The sequence below is a fragment of the Solea solea genome, chromosome 20 (genome assembly GCF_958295425.1).
Source record: "Solea solea chromosome 20, fSolSol10.1, whole genome shotgun sequence".
Classification (NCBI taxonomy): domain Eukaryota; kingdom Metazoa; phylum Chordata; class Actinopteri; order Pleuronectiformes; family Soleidae; genus Solea; species Solea solea.
Genome location: NC_081153.1, coordinates 13,933,039 through 13,955,037, shown reverse-complemented (window position 1 = coordinate 13,955,037; position 21,999 = coordinate 13,933,039). Strand labels below are relative to the sequence as shown.

General features: G+C 41.2%; 1 protein-coding gene across 7 annotated transcripts in view; it reads right to left on the bottom strand.

The window, feature by feature from the left end:
* Positions 1 to 21,999, bottom strand: part of elmo1 (engulfment and cell motility 1 (ced-12 homolog, C. elegans)) — a 93,319-nt gene that overhangs the window by 25,388 nt on the left and 45,932 nt on the right. For 5 of the 7 annotated variants that reach the window (XM_058619036.1, XM_058619034.1, XM_058619035.1 and 2 more), the window contains 10 exons: positions 21,684 to 21,783; positions 20,905 to 21,056; positions 20,719 to 20,797; positions 19,440 to 19,481; positions 19,108 to 19,158; positions 18,574 to 18,696; positions 17,951 to 18,079; positions 16,478 to 16,582; positions 15,245 to 15,353; positions 1,551 to 1,687 (listed from right to left, as the gene is read on the bottom strand). In XM_058619036.1, coding sequence (XP_058475019.1) covers positions 1,551 to 1,687; positions 15,245 to 15,353; positions 16,478 to 16,582; positions 17,951 to 18,079; positions 18,574 to 18,696; positions 19,108 to 19,158; positions 19,440 to 19,481; positions 20,719 to 20,797; positions 20,905 to 21,056; positions 21,684 to 21,783 — 1,027 coding nt within the window. The remainder of the gene's footprint in view (positions 1 to 1,550; positions 1,688 to 15,244; positions 15,354 to 16,477; positions 16,583 to 17,950; positions 18,080 to 18,573; positions 18,697 to 19,107; positions 19,159 to 19,439; positions 19,482 to 20,718; positions 20,798 to 20,904; positions 21,057 to 21,683; positions 21,784 to 21,999) is intronic. The other 2 variants (XM_058619038.1, XM_058619037.1) reach the window with 1 other exon arrangement.

The following is a 21,999-nucleotide window of genomic DNA, read 5'->3' as shown; positions in this document are numbered from 1 at the left end:
TGTCTGTGGTGTGTGTGTGTGTGTGTGTGTGCTACAGCTCTAAGGGCAGAAAGGACAGAGCGAGCCAAAATGGATCAAAACAATGCATCTTATTAAAATATCACCAATTATAAAATACCACTAGCATAGATTATTGGAGAGATGTGATTTGGGTGAGCTCCGAAAAGGCTCCAAAAAGGCTCCGATCCAATAATTAAGACAGAGATCAGGACATCCATAAGAAAAAGAGTATCCCTGTTTACTTTCATGTTTTCAGGCTCTTAGACTTGATCACAAATGCTGTAGCCAGTGACAAAACAACATATTTTCTTTCTTTATAATCTTGGATCTGTGCGCTATTGAACGTCAGACAATGTTGCGGCATTCACACGGTTGTTTTCCCATCATTTAACTTTCACCAATGTCACTGAGGACGATGCAACCCCAACATCATTTATCATGATCAACTAAAAAAAAACAAAAAAAACCCAACGAATTAGCAACTACAGTGTCATCTTCATGTAGCACAAACTGAAGGACTAGTTCACTTTTATAAGACGGCACTTTTTCCGAGGACTGAACCACAGCAAACCGCTGTGTAAGCAGTGACCTGGTCACAAGGCGGCTTGTAGCTTGTGTTGACTTACTTGACGTTTGATATCATAATTAGTTTGACAAAGCTGGGAAAAGCACACAGCATCTGCTGACTGCTACAACGGATGCCCAACTAGAAACACAGCACACAGAATCTGTCGCAGACACCTCATTACTATCACCGTCTGGCCAGACACAGATTTTTCCAGCGTGAGCTGAATCAACATTCTCAAGATTACAGGAAGAATTTCATCTTCATCCAGCTCCAGATGAAGATGTAGGAGCCTAATCAGTTGCTCAGTCAATAGAGGCAGCTAATGTTTCATGTCAGGGGGGTAAAAAAAATGGCAAATAAAATAATCTCCATCTGTATCATTTCAAAAGAAAGCCCTAAAGCATGCTTTTCTATGCTGACATTAAAACTAAAACACATTTTCTCGTCTACGCCCCTTAATCGGGTCTGACACTTGAATGCACATGCCATCCTCATAAGTGATTATCACAGTATGTGACTGTGCTGCTTCCTGTCAATGTTTACAGCAGAGAATCAATCAGTGATTTATGATGGAAATGAAATGTGTATCATGGCTTTACAACAAGCAAAAACCTGCAGATGTCTCATTTTCATCACAAACAGTCATCCATGCAGTAAAATCCAAAAAATACCACCGCTGCATTTGTGTGTCCCAAATCTATACTACATATATTTGATCAACCCTCCATCTGACCTCGACATCTCGTTGTACAATACCAGTATGATGACAATAAAGTTGCTTTCCTTTCCTTCCTTTCCATATTATTAGTTGACATGTGTAAACAATAAACACACACCACTAGTTTGCAACTTCAAATTTGGAAACTATTTTTAAACTCCCATTTTGGCCCCTGCCATTCATGGCTCGGGCCCTAATTATCAGCAGAGATGGAACTGGGACAGCATGGCGGGTTTCATTTAGCTGATCGCACACACAGCGTACCTTGTTGAAGTCTTCACTTGTGGCTCTCATCTCCTTCCATGTCTTGTTAAGCAGCTGGATGGAGATGCAGAAGAATTCCTCAAAGGAGCGATCGTGGGTGAAGAACATGGGGTGGAAGTCGAGGCAGTTTTCACTGGCTGTGAACACAAGAGAGAGGCGTGCCGTCACGTACGGCTGCAGTTTGAACGAACCTGCAATCATTTGACTTGTCACCATCTACTTTGCCTTGGGTTTGTGAAAAAAACCCAAAAAACTCATAGTTAATGCTATGAATACAATGGTTACATTCATTCTACAACTGGTGGGCAAAATGTTATCACTGGCAAGTTTCTCTACCAAAAAAGCTTAATATAACTATGCAAATAACTTATAGTTATATTATAGCTCATCTTACATATTAAAATATTGACTATAAGTTGAACAATCAAAACTTTATTCATTAAAATATGTAAGTTTTTGTTGCCTTTATGAATTCATCACTTCCCCACATGAATGAGTGGAGGAGGTGTTGCAGTCAGTTCAAACAGATATGCAATAACAGTAGGACTTAGAAGGCTGAACATTGTAGGGTTTTTGTTTACAAAGCTTTTATAGCATGATCATAATCCTGACGGGTTAGACTGAAGTAGTGAACTAGAAGAAAATGTCCTTTATATATATATATATATATTTACATATATATATACACATACATACACACACATATATACACACACACATTTATATATACACACACATATATATGTATATATACATACATATACACATATATATATATATATATACATACATACATACATATCTATACATATATACATATATAAAAAGGACATTTTCTTTCAGTTCACTACTTCAGTCCATATGGTCTATGTCATCATAAAAGGGAACAATGATAAAGAACTGACAGCTGGTCAACAAAGGTCAGTTTAATTTACCTCTCCATCTGCTGAATGACTCATATTATACTAGTGGCTCTAAAAATGTATGAATATGTCATAAAGCCAGAAGGGATGTTGCCCCGAGCCTGAACCTGAACACAAGAGAATCCCCCCCCCCACACACACACACACACTGCTACTTCAAAAGATAGATACGCATGTGTAAAGAAAGTCATCACACAAGTGCTGCTGACATTTTATATGGTGCATGATGATGCATGATTATCATACATGACACACATGATAAATTCAAATTCAAAATATGTCATTTTCTGACAGATAATGCAGTAATGTTATGGCGGATAATCTAACTGACCTTTTAGAGATTCTGTGATTTAACAACAAACATGGCAGAGATTATCTTTTAATAGAAACAACCGCTGAGAATGAGATATATTGTTCCCCACTGAAGTGTGACTCAGTGTAAGTGAAAGTTCGGCTCCCCAACAACTTCAAACCAAAGATATTCCTCTGAGACAAGATTAAGTCGAGATTTCTCATGTTCCAAAACCACATGCGGTTTATTTTATTTATTAGCAGTGAGCTGAGGCATTTCCATCCACACACTCTTTCAGAGGAGGAGTGTCTGAGATCTGAATGAGAGGGTAGAGGAAAAGACAGCACTCTCAAGTGTCCAAACCATATTAACCAGAGTGTACAATTACAAGGCTTTGCATTCACTGGAACTAAATGTGTCTCCCTCTTCTGTTGTTTTGATGAGTGGCTGTCTTGTGCCAAAAAGTTGGTTCCATTAAAGAGATTCAATGCGGAGCAGCAGGGGAACCGTCTCGCCACACAAGCAGCCATGAAATTGCATGGAACGGAGTGATGGCCGGAGGCGATCTGAGCCTTGATTTGGAGTGATGGATGGGAGATTAAGGGAAGGGCGAGGTGGCAAAATCCAGGGGGGATGTGCTACCAGTCCTGGTAGTCAATCAAGAAACTAATGAAGGGGAACCAGAACGGATGCCGACTGGCTGCTTAGTCAAAAGTAAAGTGGCACAGAAGAAGAGGGGAAAACATTTGAAAATGTGTGAATTAATGGAAGAACTCCTTCTTTAGGAAGGAGTTTGGAGAAAATGACTCACAAAACTTCTCCTTCGAGTTGAAGTTTAGAGTGACTCCCGCACTAAATGGACTGTTTATTGATGGGCAGCACCCCTGAGGGGGCAAGGTGAGTGGAATTACATGTCAAGGCTTATTTGGGAGATTAGGACAGTGAGCAGTCTCATGTGGCTCTGGAGAAATTTCTCCGACCTGAGGTTTTCGCAGGACATGCTGGGCTGTAGACAGTTTTATCACCTCTCACTGGGCTCGGCAGCATCCTGAAGCAGCACCGCGGTGAGGCCAAGAAACACTCTGTGTTTATTTATATTTATACAATTCAGGGACTCACGGTTTCTGACATGAAAGTAAATAATTAAATGAAACGTATCATCTAATTAAAAAGACTATCATGGCATCTAAAAGCCGGGATCTAATCTTTTGTATTTGTCTTGTTCACACGCTCTGGAAATCAAAGATTGTATTGCACCAGCAGGTTTCTGTGCTTTCACCTTCTCCCCAGTTCATCCCACCCGAGATTAATGTGGTTTGTGTTTGAAAACTGCTATTTTTTTTCCATCCGATGATTCAATTTCAACATATACTTTAAAAATGGGGGTGCACTCAAACCTTTGTGCGGTTCACAGTGTTCTACATCACAGTACTCCCCTCGCAAACGTGCTCTCATGGCTGTGTGGATCACTGAATATTTCATCACAACATAATTCACCCGTGCTGGGGAAACAATTCAAGATGGGATCTGAGTGCAGCTGCTCTACATTTGAGCAATATTGTAATATTTACATTGATGGAAACTTTTATCTCAAATATAAAGTTGTGTTCCGTGTACTCCAACACTCTACATTTCAGGTCACGCAGCCGTTTCATTTTAGTTGACAATGACTGAATGTGGATGCAAACAACCTCAGCACTTTATAGTGACTGTCATTGCACATTCAAACGGCACACAAATACAGAGCCAGAGCAATACAACGAACTACATTACATTCTGCCTTCAGGAATTTCAATGTACAGCTCCTACAAATGACAATTTGGTGCCTCCCTTTTTCCTTTATCAGCACAGCAGCTTCTTTCCAGCTGGCTGAAATGTCACAGTTGCATAAATGCTCTTAACATTATCCGCCTGGGGAGGGAGAGAGAGAGAGATGCACTAAATGAGTGCAAAGTCATGTTACTGTGATGCGGTAACTATTGCTTTAGGCAACAAGGATAATATTTTGCACACTAGACAAATAAAATACCATCTAAATCAGTGACTGGCTGAATGTTGTAGGTGGATCGGCTGCACCGATGATCTGTGTTGACGTGTCATTCTCACTTCAAATTGTGGGGTGCACATGACCTTAAAGGGGTGCACATGACCTTAATCTAATCTTACGTGTTCGTGGGCATAAGCATGTGTATGTGAAACACATGGTGGTCACATTAGAGACCGCAAAGAAAGGACAATGTCACTCAAGTAAAATATCATAGCAAATAAACAGAGTCAAAAGATTAGCATAGAAACGACTTGCTACAGTAACAGTATCCAAACCTCGTGTTTGTTAAGACACCAACAAAAAATGCTGTACTTGCTGACAAAGCAGGAACACAGGCAGCTTCATTATTTCTTGCTCAGCACTAAGCCAAGCTACTATTTATCCCAGTCAGCAACGCCATAAAACCAGTGCTCAAAACAAGTAAACTTCTTTCCACTGATTTATGTCTAAAGTGCAAGCTTTGATTCATCACAGGTCCTCATTTCCAGCACCACTCTATAGTCTGCAGGTCTCCTTCATGCTCAGCAAGTGAAACGTCCTGAAGTCATCTGCATACGACAGTGTGGCCACAGTACATGAACGAAAAACAACGTAGGAGTCAAAACATCCACTTGTTTCAACCAGAAAATGTTGTAAAATCCACCCCGCTGCGTTATCGACTAACACAGGCAACAGGTGCTTGATGTAAAGACTTAGTGGCATAGTAAAACTTCCCATTAAGGCCTGAGTTTAATAGTCTATGTTGGAGAAGCTCCTTGTAAATCCAGTCAAATGCCTTCTTAAAGTCAATGACACAAGTAAAACGGATCTGCCCAGACGACAAGTGTCCCTTGTAAACACGAGTTGTAAAAGAAAAGACCACTATATCCACCGCTGATGACACATAATGTGGCAAGTGTGCGGAACTTCAGTCAATGGCTCACAATGAAGTGAATTAGTGGTCTAAGAATCTCATGTGAAGAGAAAAGGGAGTTATTTTACACAGAGTGAAGTACTTTGACTGAAAGGTGGTCGACACTTTGCTCTTTTTGTATGTCCCATTGATGACGATACCTAAAGTGCTCCATTTGATGTAGAATTTACAGCCACATAAAACGACACAGCCTGTGTTTCTGAAAAAAAGAAAAGAAAAACAGCCACAAAACCCGAGGCTAAACACCGGTCCTGTAATTGGTTGGAACAGGTGACAGAAAAGCCTCTTTTCATTTCAGCCATTTCCCACAGGCAACTTATTGTGGTCGTAGAGATGAGGTGGACAACTGGACACTTCGAGCGCCCAAGGAGTCTGACAGTTTTTGATGGATGAGTCACAGAGGCAGACACACACACACACACACACAATCACACATACATGACTCTGCCTGTAGCTGCATGATGTGCTATGTAGCAGCGGGGGGGAATATTAACTCGCTCTCAATTTCAGTCACAACGTATGACTGTTTCCAGCCAAGCACACGGGGTCTGAAGCACAAAGTCCAGCTGGACGGAAAATGGGCTTCAGTGACTTTTCTTTGTCCTGAAAGATTTTGGTCCATCTGCACGGCCAGATGTTCAATCCCTGTACCACCCATGAGCGAGGTAACAGGACACTGTGATGAACAGGTTACATTACGCTGGGCCATATGGGCCCTCGCGGATCTCTACAAAACTATGAAAACTATCAAGAGCGAAGACTGAATAACAAAAGAAAACTTAATATACCTGTTTATTATTTGTGAAAAAAATGCCAATCACAATTCCCCAAAGCCAAAGGTGACATCGTTAGATTGTTAGAACAGCGTAATATTCATTAAGGATAAAAAATGGCTGGAGATCATCACATATGAGCATTTGGAACCAGCAGATGCTTGCTTGAAACTGACAAACCAAAAAATGCAGGATTAGGCTCCACTCCAGCCTTGAGTTCTATTCCTGCAACTTTGAGTAAAATCAAACACACAAATCCACGAACTTTGCAAACAGCGGTGCTGGTCCCAAGCAGACACACATGCAGCACTCGTATGTTGACAAATTTAAGTTATTTCCAGTGGAAACAACTCATAATCATTTCTAGGTTTCTTTTCTGTCTCATATGGAACCATATGACATGAATGCATCATAACCTCTGTAGGCAGAGAGAACCTCCAAATCAATGGTTTTCAACAAATTAAGACACATCCTCACCGTGATCACACAATGTCTTCACAAAAGTTAAATGACTGGGGTCCTGACAGTCTCGCTATCCTCTCATCTAGTGGGATTTGTGTGTGATTGGGTTAAGGTCAGGGTTCCTGAAATGAACGTGCAACTCTTTTTCTGTGTGCGGGGATGCAAGCGTGACAGAGAGAGGGACAGCTGTCGCCCGTCATGCTCCTACCAGAGGCTGTTCGATGTGAAAGCTCTGAGGGCACGGTGACGTCAAACAGGGAGCCAATTACTCAACTGGCCACCACACAGAGTCCCGGGCATGAGAGAGGTGACTAAGCATGTGAGCTTGTGTTGGCAGCTGTTGGTGCTCCTATGTGTGTGAGTGAAAGAGCGAGCGACGTGTGGGCTCAATGCCAGCCTGGCATCTGTCTAGGTTCACCGTGTGTTTGTGTGTGTGTGAGTGCGCATGTGCAAAAAAAAACAACTAAATACAACAACCGTCCAAAATCACCTTGCAGCTCTATGTCACATGATGAACACATGGTGAAAAGTGTCATCCTCGGTCTAATTACAATACCAGCATGACCCGATGTCCAACTGTGACAAGGGGAGTGTAAGTGTGCGTATGTCTAGGCTTCTGAGGACCAGTTTGTGTTGCACACCTTATGGTGTGAGGACAAAGTGAGGTCATTTTGGCCAATCCTCACAACTCACAAGGACAGGGTAGAAGTTGGGGGTTTGGCATTTGGATGTGACGGTAACAGTAAGGTGGTACAGGGAGGGCATTGTGAGTGTAAATAAGCAAATGTGTGAGTCTCCACTGAGCTGTGTCAGCATCATCTTTTCAGTCAAGTCACTGCGGTAGCATGGCTTCTTCCAGGTTTACACGAGTGTATTTTTTAGCCATTTATATATTATTGCAAGTCATTTATACCAAATTTATACCAAATATTTCAATTCAAACACTTATTGATGCTTTAGAGACAAACTTTGGATGAGGACAGAGAACAGGGAAAAGTCAAAGCCCTATTCCTCTGTGGTTCCTAATTCCATAACTAAACCACTTTAGCATGCAGAGGACCCAGTGGTGGTCAAGATGCATTAGACGACAGAGAGGCAGCAGCAGATGAAGAGAGAAGACGAGGGGAGACATTTTAAATCAGATGTTTTCCAAGAACATGAAGAATGTCTGTGTTATACCATCTGGAGTGCAATAGGAGAGTCAGTGCAACATTAACACGAGTAAAAAATGTGCAATGCTGTTATTTTACTTGTGTATGTATACTGTAACTGTGGTACGTGTACTTTTTTATTTATTGGTTGTGATATATGCAGCACCACTGAGGCCTAACCCTGAGACATGTCATATCGTATCTTATGTAGTGAATCGATCAGTGCTCTGGACCGAGGCACAACTATTATCACCTCACGCTATAGTTTCTTCTAGAGGAAAAACTAAGATCCTATCAGATGCTGTGAGTCTCGCATGGTCTGTGCTTGTATGGTCAGTTTATTAGATACACCAATTCAACTACTTGTTAATTCATTTTGGCGTGTAGTCATGGACAAAATGACATGGTAAAGTTAAATATGAGCATCCAAATGGGGAGGAAAGGTGATTTGAGTGCCTTTAAACATGGCATGGTTTTTGGTACCAGACAGGCTGATTTGGGTATTTGAAATACCCAAATCAGCCTGTCTGGTATTTCAGAAACTACTCATCTACTGGGACTGTCACACACAGCCTTCTTTGGCGTTTACAGAGAATGGTTTCGAAAAAAGAGAAAATATCTAGTTGGCATGGCTATCAAGGTAAAAAAAAAAGAAGAGGAGAATGGACAGACTTGTCTGAAGTGATAGAACGGAAACAGCACTTCAAATAAACTCTTGTTACAACCAAGAGAACATCATCTCTGAATGTACAACACACCAAACCTTCAAGCAGATGAGCTACAGCTTTTTATTTATTACTTTATTAGGTGTTCTGTGTCCCTAATAAAGTGACATGTGAGTGTAAATACATCATAATTACACTTCAGTTCTAATTTTACAAGTGGCAAAATTGACACACTAAAGAAATACACACGTTTTGTGTGTAGGCTCACATTAAGTTAGAGCTAAACATTATGTGACATTGTTACTGTGCGTTAAGTGGCCTTCTGGGGAGATAATAGAGAAGTTGAGGGTGTAAAAGAAGCAGACATGTTGATGTCAAATGAGAGCGGCAGCATTGTTGCGAGGTGGATTGTGTTTCATCCATCGCGCCACTTTAATCGACCAAGGGCTGCTGAGAACTGTCAAGGGACTGGAGTGTCTGAAAAAACTTCAAGGATGCTCAAGACTGGAGATTCTGGATCACACATCCGTCATAGCCTGTTGTTATTTGTGCACTCCAATTGAGAAACCTTTTGCTGATGTATGCCCAAAGCTTACCAAGTGGAAAACCCTGAAGAACGCTCGCGGCCTTTAACACAAGGCTGCAACTGACAACTGTGTGAAGTGGCCAAATAGATGCTCGTGTCACGACTTGAGGGATACTCGGGATTCTACACTTGACTTTTTTCCTCCACACACGCCCATTAGGGAGTAGACTTAAGGGAGTGATTAGCTGCAGTAACCCTAAGATTTAGCAGGCTGTTGCACTCAGAGTCAAGTTTTTTTTGTGCTTAGCTTGGCTAAAACTAATGTTAGCAAGCACATTTTGTGATCGATATTAAGTGACACTTTTAGACAAGATAATGTAATGACTTGTCAGCATGTGAGAAAAATGTCTCAGTGGGTCAGTAATGCAATTATTCTAAACCTATTCTAAACCTATTCCACTTAAAAGATGAATAGTGACACTTCAGCAGTCAGTATTTGGATTATTCAGTTAGTGCTAATTCATTTACGTTATGTACATCTTATTAATTAGTTAGAATAAACCTGTGCAACTATATTAGATTCCCATGAGATACTGTTAATAAAATAGACAAGAATAACTTATATCTTGAAGTCATAAGGAAAGTAAAAGTTTTACCTATTTAGGTAGAATTATATTATAACATATTATACAGTAACTACCTGCCTGTGTGCATTGTGTCACATGTCAGTCTGTTTGTGTCAGAAACACATTGTGGGCCAGTGGAAACACATAACAGCATTTCAATCTCACACTGGCATTTCTCAGGGGTTATAGGTGTTTGTGGAGGAGTATGTGTGTGTGTGTGTTTGTGTGTTTGTGTATTGAAGCGTTGGTGCTTTCAATAGGGGCACAGTGTGATGCTCAGGAGTGTCATTACACTGGGAGTTGTCCTGGTAATGAGTGTGTGTGATTAAAATGAACCTGCTGCTTTGGACAAACTGTGCATACACACATACTGAGGCACACATGCAGGGAGATGGAAACGAGCTACATAAAGGTTTATTTCCGTCCTTCCAGCAGATGCTAATGTGGTAGAGTTTGCCTTCTACACACATACATTATTTAGGATTATGATTAAAATAACCATAGTTGCAAAGACAGAGACTGTGGACAGCAAAGTCCCTGGTTAGGTCGCAACTCGGGATCTTTATTGCTTTTAATTTTGTCCCTTGTACCTCATGACTCATTTCCCTATACGGCCCACTTTCATTAAAAAGGCATAAAGTGCCACACAAACAGACTCTAAAAACAAAACCCTGCTGATTTGTTAAAATGCTACAAAAAGAGAACCAAAAAAATTTGATATAAAATTAAAATCAATAAATACACATAAATATAGAGATCAATCCAACTTTCCCACATGATACGTTGTGATGTAGTGCAACGGAGCTGTCCGTGGTGCTGAAAGTGGCCTTTCGTTCTGATTTTGGCTGTGTGATGGAAGACACAGCTGCAAATATAAAGGTGATGTACCAGGCAGGTCCATAACTACCAAACACGGCCCTTTCTAAATAACTTAAACCGCATGTGTTGATTTAAAAATGTGATATTTTTGCACACACACCAATTAGTGGTAGTGAAATTGGCCTCTGTATTTAACACCTCCTGATCGCACACCTGTAGTGAACACACACAGGCCGGATGCAGGAGGAGTGGGCAGCATTATGTGACTGAGTCTGTGGGTTTGTGACAGGCTGCCCATACTGTGTGTCCCTTTTGTGCTGTTGTAAATGTAAAAATAAACTGGACTGTAAACTTGTATTGGTGTCATTTGTTTTCAAATTCACAAGGAAGGCGGAGGAGCAGCGAGAGCATGAAAGTTTTGCATGCGTAAGAGAGGACAGACGTTCTTGCGTGAATCCACAGAGAGAGAAAAAGAGAATCTGAAATAAATAAATCAATAAATAAATAAAAGACTTAAGACAGCACAGTAGGAAAAGATGAGTGAGAAAGAAAGGCAACATGAGCAGCCCAGGGTAAAAACCAAGAATGAGGCTTGTGAGGGGTTTTATCCTCATGAGCCAACAAGAAGAGCGTGTCTGGTCCCGGCTACACTCACACGATTATTTCACTTAGACTGAGAGGAAATGAGCAACTGAGACATTGCTGTTGTCACAACTGATCTGCTGTTGTTTTCTTCTGCTACTGTGCATAGGTGTGGAGCACTAGAAAAGAAGATAAAAGATTAAAGAGGTTTGGACGGGGTTTTACAGAATTCAGTTTTGGTCGACAACTAGAACTTTTTAATGGAAAGTTAACGCAGTCTCGTTGCCTTGATAAAGTTTTGGGAAGCAGCTCGGCTTCTCTGGGCTTGCTCTGCACGATGAAACATTTAGAAGGTACAACTACAGCTACACTGACAGCTATACCACCTTGTTCTTGCATGCTTTCTATATTCCACTGCACTGGGACTTACATGCTGTACAAGATTATTCACAAGAAATGTAAGCTGCAGGGTTTCAGAAGAGGGCTAAACTCGACAAAAAGTATAATATGTAGATGTCTGTCTGACACTGTACAGTGTTCACCACCGTTTAGTGTGTTTTTGTGCATTTGCTATTTAACACTAAAGTTTTATTTTTCTCTTTTGCAGATATTTAGTCAAAAAGCAAGGTTCCATCTAACTGTGCTGCTCTGTTTTTAACATGCTGCTGTTCTTAAAACTTATTTCTGTTATTTTTATTAAGTTTTTAATTCTATATTATTGATATGTATGTTGTCGCTTAGTTGAAAGCTAAGAAGTTGCACGTCAAAGCCAACATGTGATTATTATGGTAATTTCACTCGCACTCTTTCAGGAAGCCGGCGTCTCACTGTCTTTGTCATCAGAGAGGAGAGAGTTGGTAGAAGTAATTGGTTATACTGTTGAAATTTCAAATTTAACAAGCAAAATCTGTTGTTCGTGTACAACTGCAGTGTTTTTCTAAATAAACATTTTTGTTTAAATTGTTAAAACAGTATTGTAACATGCAGTAAATTGTAAATAATAGCCTGATATTGAAAGTTATTCTGGAAAAATGGCCACAAGCACTTAGTTACAGGACATTTTCTGGTCCATCTTTGGTTAAAATAAGCACAAAAAAAAGGAACCTTAAACCTCGATCAACAAGGTTATTACGGGTAATCTGGATGGAGACACGTAAGTCTGCTCCAAATTTCAAGACACTTGATCTTAAAACCACAAATGTCAACGTCACTGTGACACAGAAAAGTCAAGGGATCAAGCGACTAACTAATTAATTCTCTGGGGATCATGGACGTCAGCTGATGCAATTTATTCAGAGGTTGATAACATTTCATTTTAAAGTGACCAACATCGCCATCCAAAGAACCATAGAACACCAGTATGTCTGCACTCTTCACCTATTTGGCTAAGGAATGACCCAAATTGAGACGAAATTGTGTACATGAAGAAAAACACCCCACTTGAAAATGTCACGGCTACATTTCAAGTTAGGGGGAGAAATAAATGTACCACCGTTTCTAATATTCCACAGACTCAAATACCACGCTATCAAAACCAATAAAACCTTACAGAGGCACAGACACTCCCTCCGACATCCTCATTAGTGTCAGGTATTTCATTGTTTCTCTGCTGAAAGGTCAACCAAGTAATGACAGCGGGTGCAGACTCGGACTCATTCCTCTCCCAGTTTTCCTCTGGGGAAATGCACACTCATGCCCCGACATCAGACACAGACTCCCTCTAATGACCGGCCGTTACTCGCCGAGCATTTACAACACCTGCCGCGGCCCATGTTACGTTCATCCTACTCATACATTCATTAGCGTGTGTGTACAGGAGAAGACGCAGTGCGCATTATGGCTACTTTGAGACGCATGAGACTATGTTGCTCAGTGTGAGTGTGAGTCTGTTCAAATATTTACTGCCGCTGTGGCAGAGATGGATGGAAACATTACGATTTGGGACACAGTCGGTGCAAATATAACACGTTGTCTTTCCTTACCTTTGCCCAATTTCCAGCAGGGGATTTGGTTTAATTCCCTTTACATGTACTTTGTTGTATTGTGTGTCCATACATGACCTAATTCTGTACGTGTAAATCCCCTTTGTGTCCAAACCAGTCGTACGTGCTGTTTGTTATTATGTCAGCAGACAGTGTCTATGGACAGATAGGTCAGTTTTATGGGCTCACCGTATCAATTTATACCTGTCCTCTCATTTTACACATAAACACTTAAGCGCATCATAAATATTAATAGACGCTTCAGTCTCCTGGGCTTACAACCACAGTGAGGAGGACATTATGCAACCGCTGGGACCAGAAAGGCCCAGAGCTATAAGTCAAGGTGACCACTATGATTCAAACCAAGCATGCAGGTCTGTGGGGAAATTCTAGGGTCATAACAGAAATGCATTTTCCTCAAAAACAGTATTTTCAAAAGTAAAATTGAAGTGGATCACAAAATATCTCACAAATTAGCTGAATGTATAGGTATGGTTGCATTTTCTTATCATATATTGTCGGTAATTGATGTGAAATTCACTCACTCAACCCAGCTGCAAATATCTGAACTGAAAGTCTCTCAGTAACAAAGTCTTCAAAGACCATTTCCTAATGACGCTGTTCAGATTTACTGCATAAGCTTTCAAACGGCATCCTCAGAAAATCCATAGAGATAAAGATGTTTTTCCTGTTTTGGGACAAGGCTGCTAGTTTAATCTGCATGTTGATATGAATGAGGTCAAAGTGATATTTCACAGCGGATAAAGGGAAGCAATTTTAGCTGTGGAGAGTGAAGGTCAAACAGGCATGTGCACTGGATCTCATTTGGATAAAAGAAAAAATAATAATAAAATCCACGGGAAAAAAAATAAGAAAAGCCCAGAGACATGACCTGCCTTTAAAACAATTACAGACACAAGTAGACGAGCACAAACTAAGATGAAAAGGACACGGGGTCAGTGAAAGAGGTATTGTTTGTTAAGTTTAGTGTCACGTGAGACATGACTTATTACCTCACCTGGACTAAAACCCTCCACAGGTCTCCCCAGGTCAGAGCATGCTAGAGTATGTTAGTGCAACGAAGCACATTTCTCTTTCGAATTAAATATATACTTCCATTTGCTTTTGCTGACTGTGTGCTGAGAATTTGATGAGGATGGAAAGGAAGGAGGAGACGTTTCCCCTTAAAGCTGGCAGAGATAAGAATATATTAAAAAAGGATGGGAAAATTACAATAAGCACATTTAAAAATATACACATATATATGTATGTGTATATTACTGCACCTTCTTTTTATCTTATATTAATACCTACTCTAGCCGAGCACCATTAGGAAAACAAATGACACAATTTAAGCTTACCTCCTTTAAATATAGGCAGAGAAACTGAAAGTGGCCACTGCTCTTTAATAGAGCAATGCAGCCAAGTCTAAGTACTGTGTGGAAAAAGACAGACATGAGCAGATGAAAAGGGCACATCGGTTCAAAATTGAGTTAAAAATGCCCTCTCCCTCCCCACTGGGAGCAGCGGGGGTCAGTCTAGTGAGGAAGTGAGACCAACTCGCACACTTAAACACGTAAAGACAAATGAAAAGGGCACATCAATTTGGAGTGGACTTGTGCACAGCATCTCCTTCTCTGTGCAGTGTGCCTCCCAGAGGCAGTATATACGGCTAAAAGGGGCTCAATGGGGGTGAGGTGCATCACTAAATAATGAACTCCCAGCAGCACAGTTTCCGAGCATAATGGCTGCTTTCATCTTCGCATGAAGGGGAATGATGTGTACATAAATGTAAACACCTCACCCGTAGACAAATTAGAGGCATCTCCATCTGTGTGCTCACTGTGAAGATAATAAGTACAAGAGCAAGAGGCAAAAGGAAGAACCACTGAATGAGGAGGGCGTGTGGGTCTGGTTGTCAGTGTAAACTTACGGAGCTCGCCAACTTTGAGTATCTCACAGAGCATCTTGGTCAGCTCGATGCTGCTGCGGCCAAACGGACACTCGTGCTTATCTTCTCGACTGCTGTTCTCCAGGACAATCTGGAAACAAGGACAGTCAGACATCAGAAAAAAAACACAAAATCGCGTCACGGTCATGAGGGATTTTGGGCAAATGCAGACAACACAGCGGAAGATTAAGGATATTTATAATGATTGTTTATATTCTCCCCTCTGGTCTATGTGAACAGACACAATATAATAATGTGATTTGCATGCTGCTTCCTTCCATCTGAAAACAGGCTCTGTCATGCAATACTATCAGACCTGACTCAGCATTTGTCATGCTGCTGAATGACCAGGTTGTGACATTTTTGACCGATTCTTTCTTGGACAAGCTTTACCTTACTGTAATGTTGCTCAAAGCTGCATGTAAATCTGGATACAAATGCAGATTAAAGCCTTTACATGAGTATTTTTTTAATCATCCCATTTAATTTAAGTGTCATTCATGTGGTAGCAGAATGCATTTGCCATCTTCTACTATAGCTCTATAACTCTATGACAAAGATGAATGAAGATTAGTCAATATTCACATAATTCTATATATAAAAAAAAACGTAGTTAGACTTGTTAGGTTTAGTATATTTGTGGCTTTAGCAGGGGTATAAGGTAATAGTATAATAGTAGTAGTAGTTTTACCATAAGTGTTTCAATTATGGGAAAAGAACTAGTTATTATTTCATTTGTGTGATGCTTAAAGCTATCTGAAGGAAAAAAAACAACAACAACAAAAAACACTACAGCAAAAAACTCATCTTAATTATGTGAATGTGGCAGTATGCCCGAAAGGAAACTATCAAGGTTCCAATCACTCAAGCTGCTGTTTTTCCCCTCTGGTCGACTGACAGAGCTGAGGCTACACTACTTAAGCCACGTAACATTTCATTCCTCACGTTCAAGTCCAGGAACAGGAGTTACACACCAACACAGTGAGTGAGCACACATTCTTTTTTTTTTTAGTTTGGAGAGCTAGATAGTTGCCATAAAGCTGCTCCAAGTGATGAATGTTCTCATCGCCATGGAGCCCACAAATATACTACAGGTGAACAAGTCAAAAAACAGGTGAACGAGCTGGAGACTGAGCAGTGAGTGTGTGTGTGTGTGTGTGTGTGTGTGTGTGTGTGTGAGTCCAACCACACATGAAAATGCATGTGCGTGCTTACTCTGATGTAGGCGTCCTGGTGATGTCTGGCAAAGTACAACATGTTATCCAGAGCCAACATGCCTGGAGGAATCTGGGTAAAATCCACAGCTGGATTCACGTGGTTCTGAGAGACACAGAGGGGGAGACGTATATTTAAGCACACACCAGAACGTACCTTTATTCTTTTAGATTGTAATACACTCAACTCACATTGTTGCAAGTCGCTGCAATGCAACCCATATGAGATTTTTTTTATGTTTTTAGCCAGATTAAAGGATTAAAAGGTTAATTTCGGGGCGCAGACTTTCAAGTCCGTTCAAGTCAATTTTCAAAAGGTGGCTAAATGGAAAAAAGATGTTTGCTGCCTGGGAGATTTAAACATTCAAGAAGCTTTCAACATGCCTGTGCAAAAGAGTCAGAGAGAAAGAGAAGTGTGCATCATTTATAATTGAGACCAAAGTCATAACGACCCAAAGTTTCAAAACCCATTCACTTTGCAATAACAAGCCGCCTGCGTCACTCCACACACAGAACACATAGCACAGTCTATCACACTGTATTCCTCCTCCAGTTGACGAATGATTAAAAGCACAGATACACACACACATGCAAACACATCACTGGAGTGTGTCTCAAGTTTGAAAGGTGAGACGGGACTTTGAAAAAGGAAAAGTGACAGGAAGAGATGAAAAGGAAATTAGATGATGAAAAAGGAAAGGAGGACACAAGAGATCTGGCTCTTCACGTTTGTATTCTGTTACACATGCACATCCTAAAAATAAACCACATATTCATTTTGACCCTTTCGTACTCCGGCAGGTACAACAGTTGGTACTTAAAGAACTCAAAAAGGCACTAAATGACTCAGGAGTGACAGGATCTATGTGAAGAATGGAGAATTATGGCTCGTGTGTGTACACAGTCGGGATGTGTGTCTTCCAAGTCTAGCGTGGAAAGCAGGCTAAGGATTTTGGGGTCAGTTTTCTCGACACTGGTGAACACAAGGCCTTATCTTTACCAAACACACTGCAGTGGGAGTGTAGATGGGAACAGCTCTGAAACAACTCAGGGCTTTCACAAATCCAGTGTAGCGCTAATGCCCACTGCATGCTGCTCAGCCTAACACACACACACACACACACTGCACACAAACAGTGAATGAAAGAAATGTAAGAAACCTGAAGCACAAACTTGTGATAAAAATTAGTTAAAGACACATACAGTCAACACAAAGAAGGAAAATCATGTTCCCATTTTCTCTCCTGGCAAGCCCAGACAACATGAACACACACACACACAGTCTGCAGATATTAAACTAAAGGACAATGTGTCCAATTAACACCTGTCCGTTGTGGACCAATGGGCTCGCACTGTTCCTTTCTGATCACAGTGTCGAGTCTCACGTGTGTTCAGTCGCAATAGCGTGAGCTACAAAGCAGACTTCTTGTTGCCTTCTCAAAAAATAAAATAAAAAACAGACACAAAAACTTACGATGAAGCCGAGCTTCTTGTAGTCGCGCGTGTACATGGACTTGCGTTTCTCGATGCTCCCGCTGCTGTTGGGCTCACACTCCACGTCGAAGGCGATTCTCCGCAGCTCAAAGATGATGTCCCGCTGAGCCTGTACATGCAGAGAGGAATATTAAAACTTGACTACTTGTCTTTTCTTCTCTTTTCATTCACCACGTTATCATTTAAGAGTTCCTGCGCCTCATCTATGTTGTCTGGGGTCTTGCATTGCCTGAGGCTCTCTGGCCAGCAGCCATGTCTTTTCACTGTTTATATTACTTGGGCAAAGCTACAAAAACTTTTTTTTTTTTTTGAAAATCTGGCCGGATCTGGCCCAAACTCCCCATAAGCTGTTGAATAAAAGATTAATGGTTGTTTACTTGCGGCAGCTGTAGCATGCTCAGCGCTCCTGGTGGGGATTCCTGTTACCTTGTTTTTCTTTTTTGGAACTAGTACTCCATATAACTGAAGACTCTATACCTTTACTGGTGTTTCATAGGCAACAGCAGGTATGTCGTCAAGTTTATTATTCTGCCTTATTATTAACTTCTTTTTCCTATAGTTCATGTATCACCAACTCTCTCTCTGTGTGTCCCCTGTCCCCACCTGGTCCTGAGGATCCATCTTTGTCATCATGCGGTCCTCCAGTAGGTTGAAGGTGAGAACCTGCAGCACATACAGCTGGTGGGCCATCTCATCGTTGATGGGTGTCGGGCTCCGGATCACGTTCTACATGGTTTGAGGGAGAGGAAGGAGGAGTGTAAGACAGCGGTGTTTGAGGTGGAGAAGAGAGGATGGGTTTTGAAGTGAGTAAGGCCAGACACGGATTTTGGAGGAGGACAGCAAAATGATAACAAGGGAGAATAAGGGGATTTGGGAGGGAATGACGAGGATTAGAATGACGAACAGGAGAAAGAGAGAGAAATTAGATTTAACACAAGGCAGAGAATGAGCAAGGGAAAAGACAGGGACTACAGTAGATAATAACCAGGGAGGTGAGACAGTGGCAGAAGTGGCAGTTTTTTCCTCTCTCTGGTGTCTCTCTGGATATCACACTGGTGCAGACACAGAGAGACAAGGACAAACACAGAGAGAGAGAGAGTGACAAAACACTGGAGGGAAGAGCATGACTAGACTTACACTGAGAATGATGGAGCGCAGCTGTTTCTGGGCCAGAATATGGGCCATCTCCTATAGAAGAGGGGGAGAAGAGGAAGAAGAAGATGAGAAACAATATATCACCAATAAGTTTTGTTTGGCTCTTTATGTGAAAGAAAAGGAAAACGGGCAAAAACAAGACATAATGTTGCCACACTGCTCAGTGTGCAGGAACAGAACCCCAAATGATAAGGAAGCATCCCAAAGGAGAAATTAATCTTAAAAAAAGGGGGGTGGGGGGGGGTACTAAATGCACTAAACTAAAGTCATCTACAGTGCAAACTAGAAGGTGCGCTAATTAAGGGTGCACTTACTGTCAGGGGACAATCTAGGATGTCCACAGTGTGCTCATCATACTACCATATCGTGTGCAGTGAGGAAACAAAGTCAGAGACAGAAAAGGTGAGTGAGTGAGTGAATGAGCGAGGGGGGAAAAAAAGTCTGAGATGAAGTTAAAGAAATTATTGTCTGTCAGCCATGGAGTCTTTGAAGGTGCTGGATGTGTATATAATGTGTCTGTGTATAAAAGCATGACGTCATGAACAGGTGTTGTATAAAAAATGCCTCTCTGCAGCAATAAAATAGGTTTCTATAAACTTATTTCACCTAGCAGTGCTCACTTTAACCCTCAGTGCTCATGCAGGTGTAGCCTCGGTAAATCGCCGCGGGAACAATACACAACTCCTCGTATGGACATCCTGGGGTGTGTGTTTATAGGTCACATCTTCAGGCTTTACAAAATGCATTTTATTGTCTTCTTATGCGTTGGCGACGCAAGGTTAGGATTCATTTTACAGGAGTAGCGATAATTGTGAAGTCACAACAGAGACTGATTTTCTTTTCTTTTTGTTCATAAAAAGAGTCAGATACTTTTTGCTCAGATGTGTTTATATAGTTGGTGAAAATGAAAAAAAAATAAAAATCTTTTTCATCAGATGGCCTATAGGTTGTGCTGGAAAATAAGGATATAAGACCGCACATTCTTATCACCTCTGGATATACGTTTTAACATAGTAATGGAAAAAGGGGTTCTCAGGGTTAAAGCACAATCCAAATATGCTGTTCAAATTGTATCCCACCAACTTTATGAATCAAACGTGAGCACTCTGCGTCTGGCATATGTATGCATGGCATGTCTATAGCTTTGTATGCAGCATAGGAGGGAAAACTGTGGGTTAGCATCATTCATTATTAATGTCAAGGCACATCTCTGGACCCCACAGTGCTGAGGCAAGGGATCATGTGATCAGCTACAGGGCATGTGACAACGCTGAGGAAGCTAGAGAGACGGACACAGAGAATGGAACAAAAAAAAAATACAACAGATGAGTGGAGAAATGAGGGGCATGGCTGAGCTACAGCCTCACTTCTGAGGAGAGGAAAAGAAATGGAGGGGTGTTTGTCAGTGATTCACTATTAGATACTGCACTACTCTGCAAATCTATTAAGAACAATGGTGCGTCTCACACATTCAAATACACACACTGAGTACACTGTTACAGAACAAAAGGCTGATGGTTAATGTGGTGCATAGTTAACTCCGTTATGAGATTATTCAAATGTTGCACTCAGCTCAGTGTGAAAATGCCTCACCTGTCTCTTCTCCTCAGGAGCTTTGAGGAAGAGAGCATTGATGACGGCAATAGTGTATGTCTGTATGTCCTGATCAGTCCTGTAAGTAGAAGAAGAATATTTAAGTAATAAAATAAGTCATTTTGTCATCATCTGCTTCTGAAATACATTTATTCTACCAATGCTGCTGCTGCTGCTGCTGCTTACCCCTGAAGATGTGGGATGAGCTGTCCAATGGTGATCTCTTGCGCCACCTTGTGGTACAGATCCTGACTGTTGAGCACCATGGACTCCAGGATGGCCAGGGAACGCTGCAGCACTGCCGTGTCCATTGCCGACTTGTTTACATAGCTGGCGATCTGCAGATGGGACATGAGCGGGAGAGATGAGGGGAAACTGCAGAGAACTGAATAATTTATCAACAGCAACAGAGACAGAGAGATGCAAAAGTGTAATAGGTCTGGCAGAGAGGGAGATATACATCTAATTTTAAAAAAATTATAAAAAAATGGAGATTTGGGATTGTAATCTGAAGATTGTAATTGTTGTTGTGACATGTTCCACGTACAGTTATACAATCATCTACCAGTTTACATTATGTCTGTGATTGGTGATTGAAACTGTGTAAAAACTGTGTAAAGATTGTTTTACTGTTTTAACTTGAGATACGATGATCCTATTATGGGTTGTACACGGTACTTAACCTTGTGCTGTAACATTCAGGAGAGTTTATTGGCAGAGACAGATTATAATGTGTATAAAAAAAGAAGAGTATAGCCTTTGAAGAAGAATAGAATGAGCCTTTTATACTGTATAGGCGATGGTCTTTTCACATGAAAAACAAACACGTTTTTGTAATCTTTCATATACCACAAATGTAATGAAAACCATTACTATGACCTTCATAGCAAATATACAGCAAAGTTATGACACTAAATTCATCTTCAAATCCCAGCCCTGTGTCATCAGTCACTGTGTTGGCTGACCTTCTTGATGAAGGCCACAGAGAACGTGTCCCAAGAGACGATGCCGTGGTCCATCAGCTCCACGAAGGCGGTCAGAGTGAAGGACAGCAGATCGCCAAAACTACGAGACAACACAGGGACACAAAGAAGCACACAAACCATAGGAAACTTCTCTCGAGCAGATGGCTTGGAGCAGTGTATAGCTGCAAAGCCCAGATGGCTTGGAACGTAACGAGTAATGAGCGATCAGCAGAGACACAGAGAGAGGTGGCGGAGAGGAAAGACGGGGACAGAAGAACATAAGTTCAATGCTGCAACCAGGCTTGCTGAAGTAAAA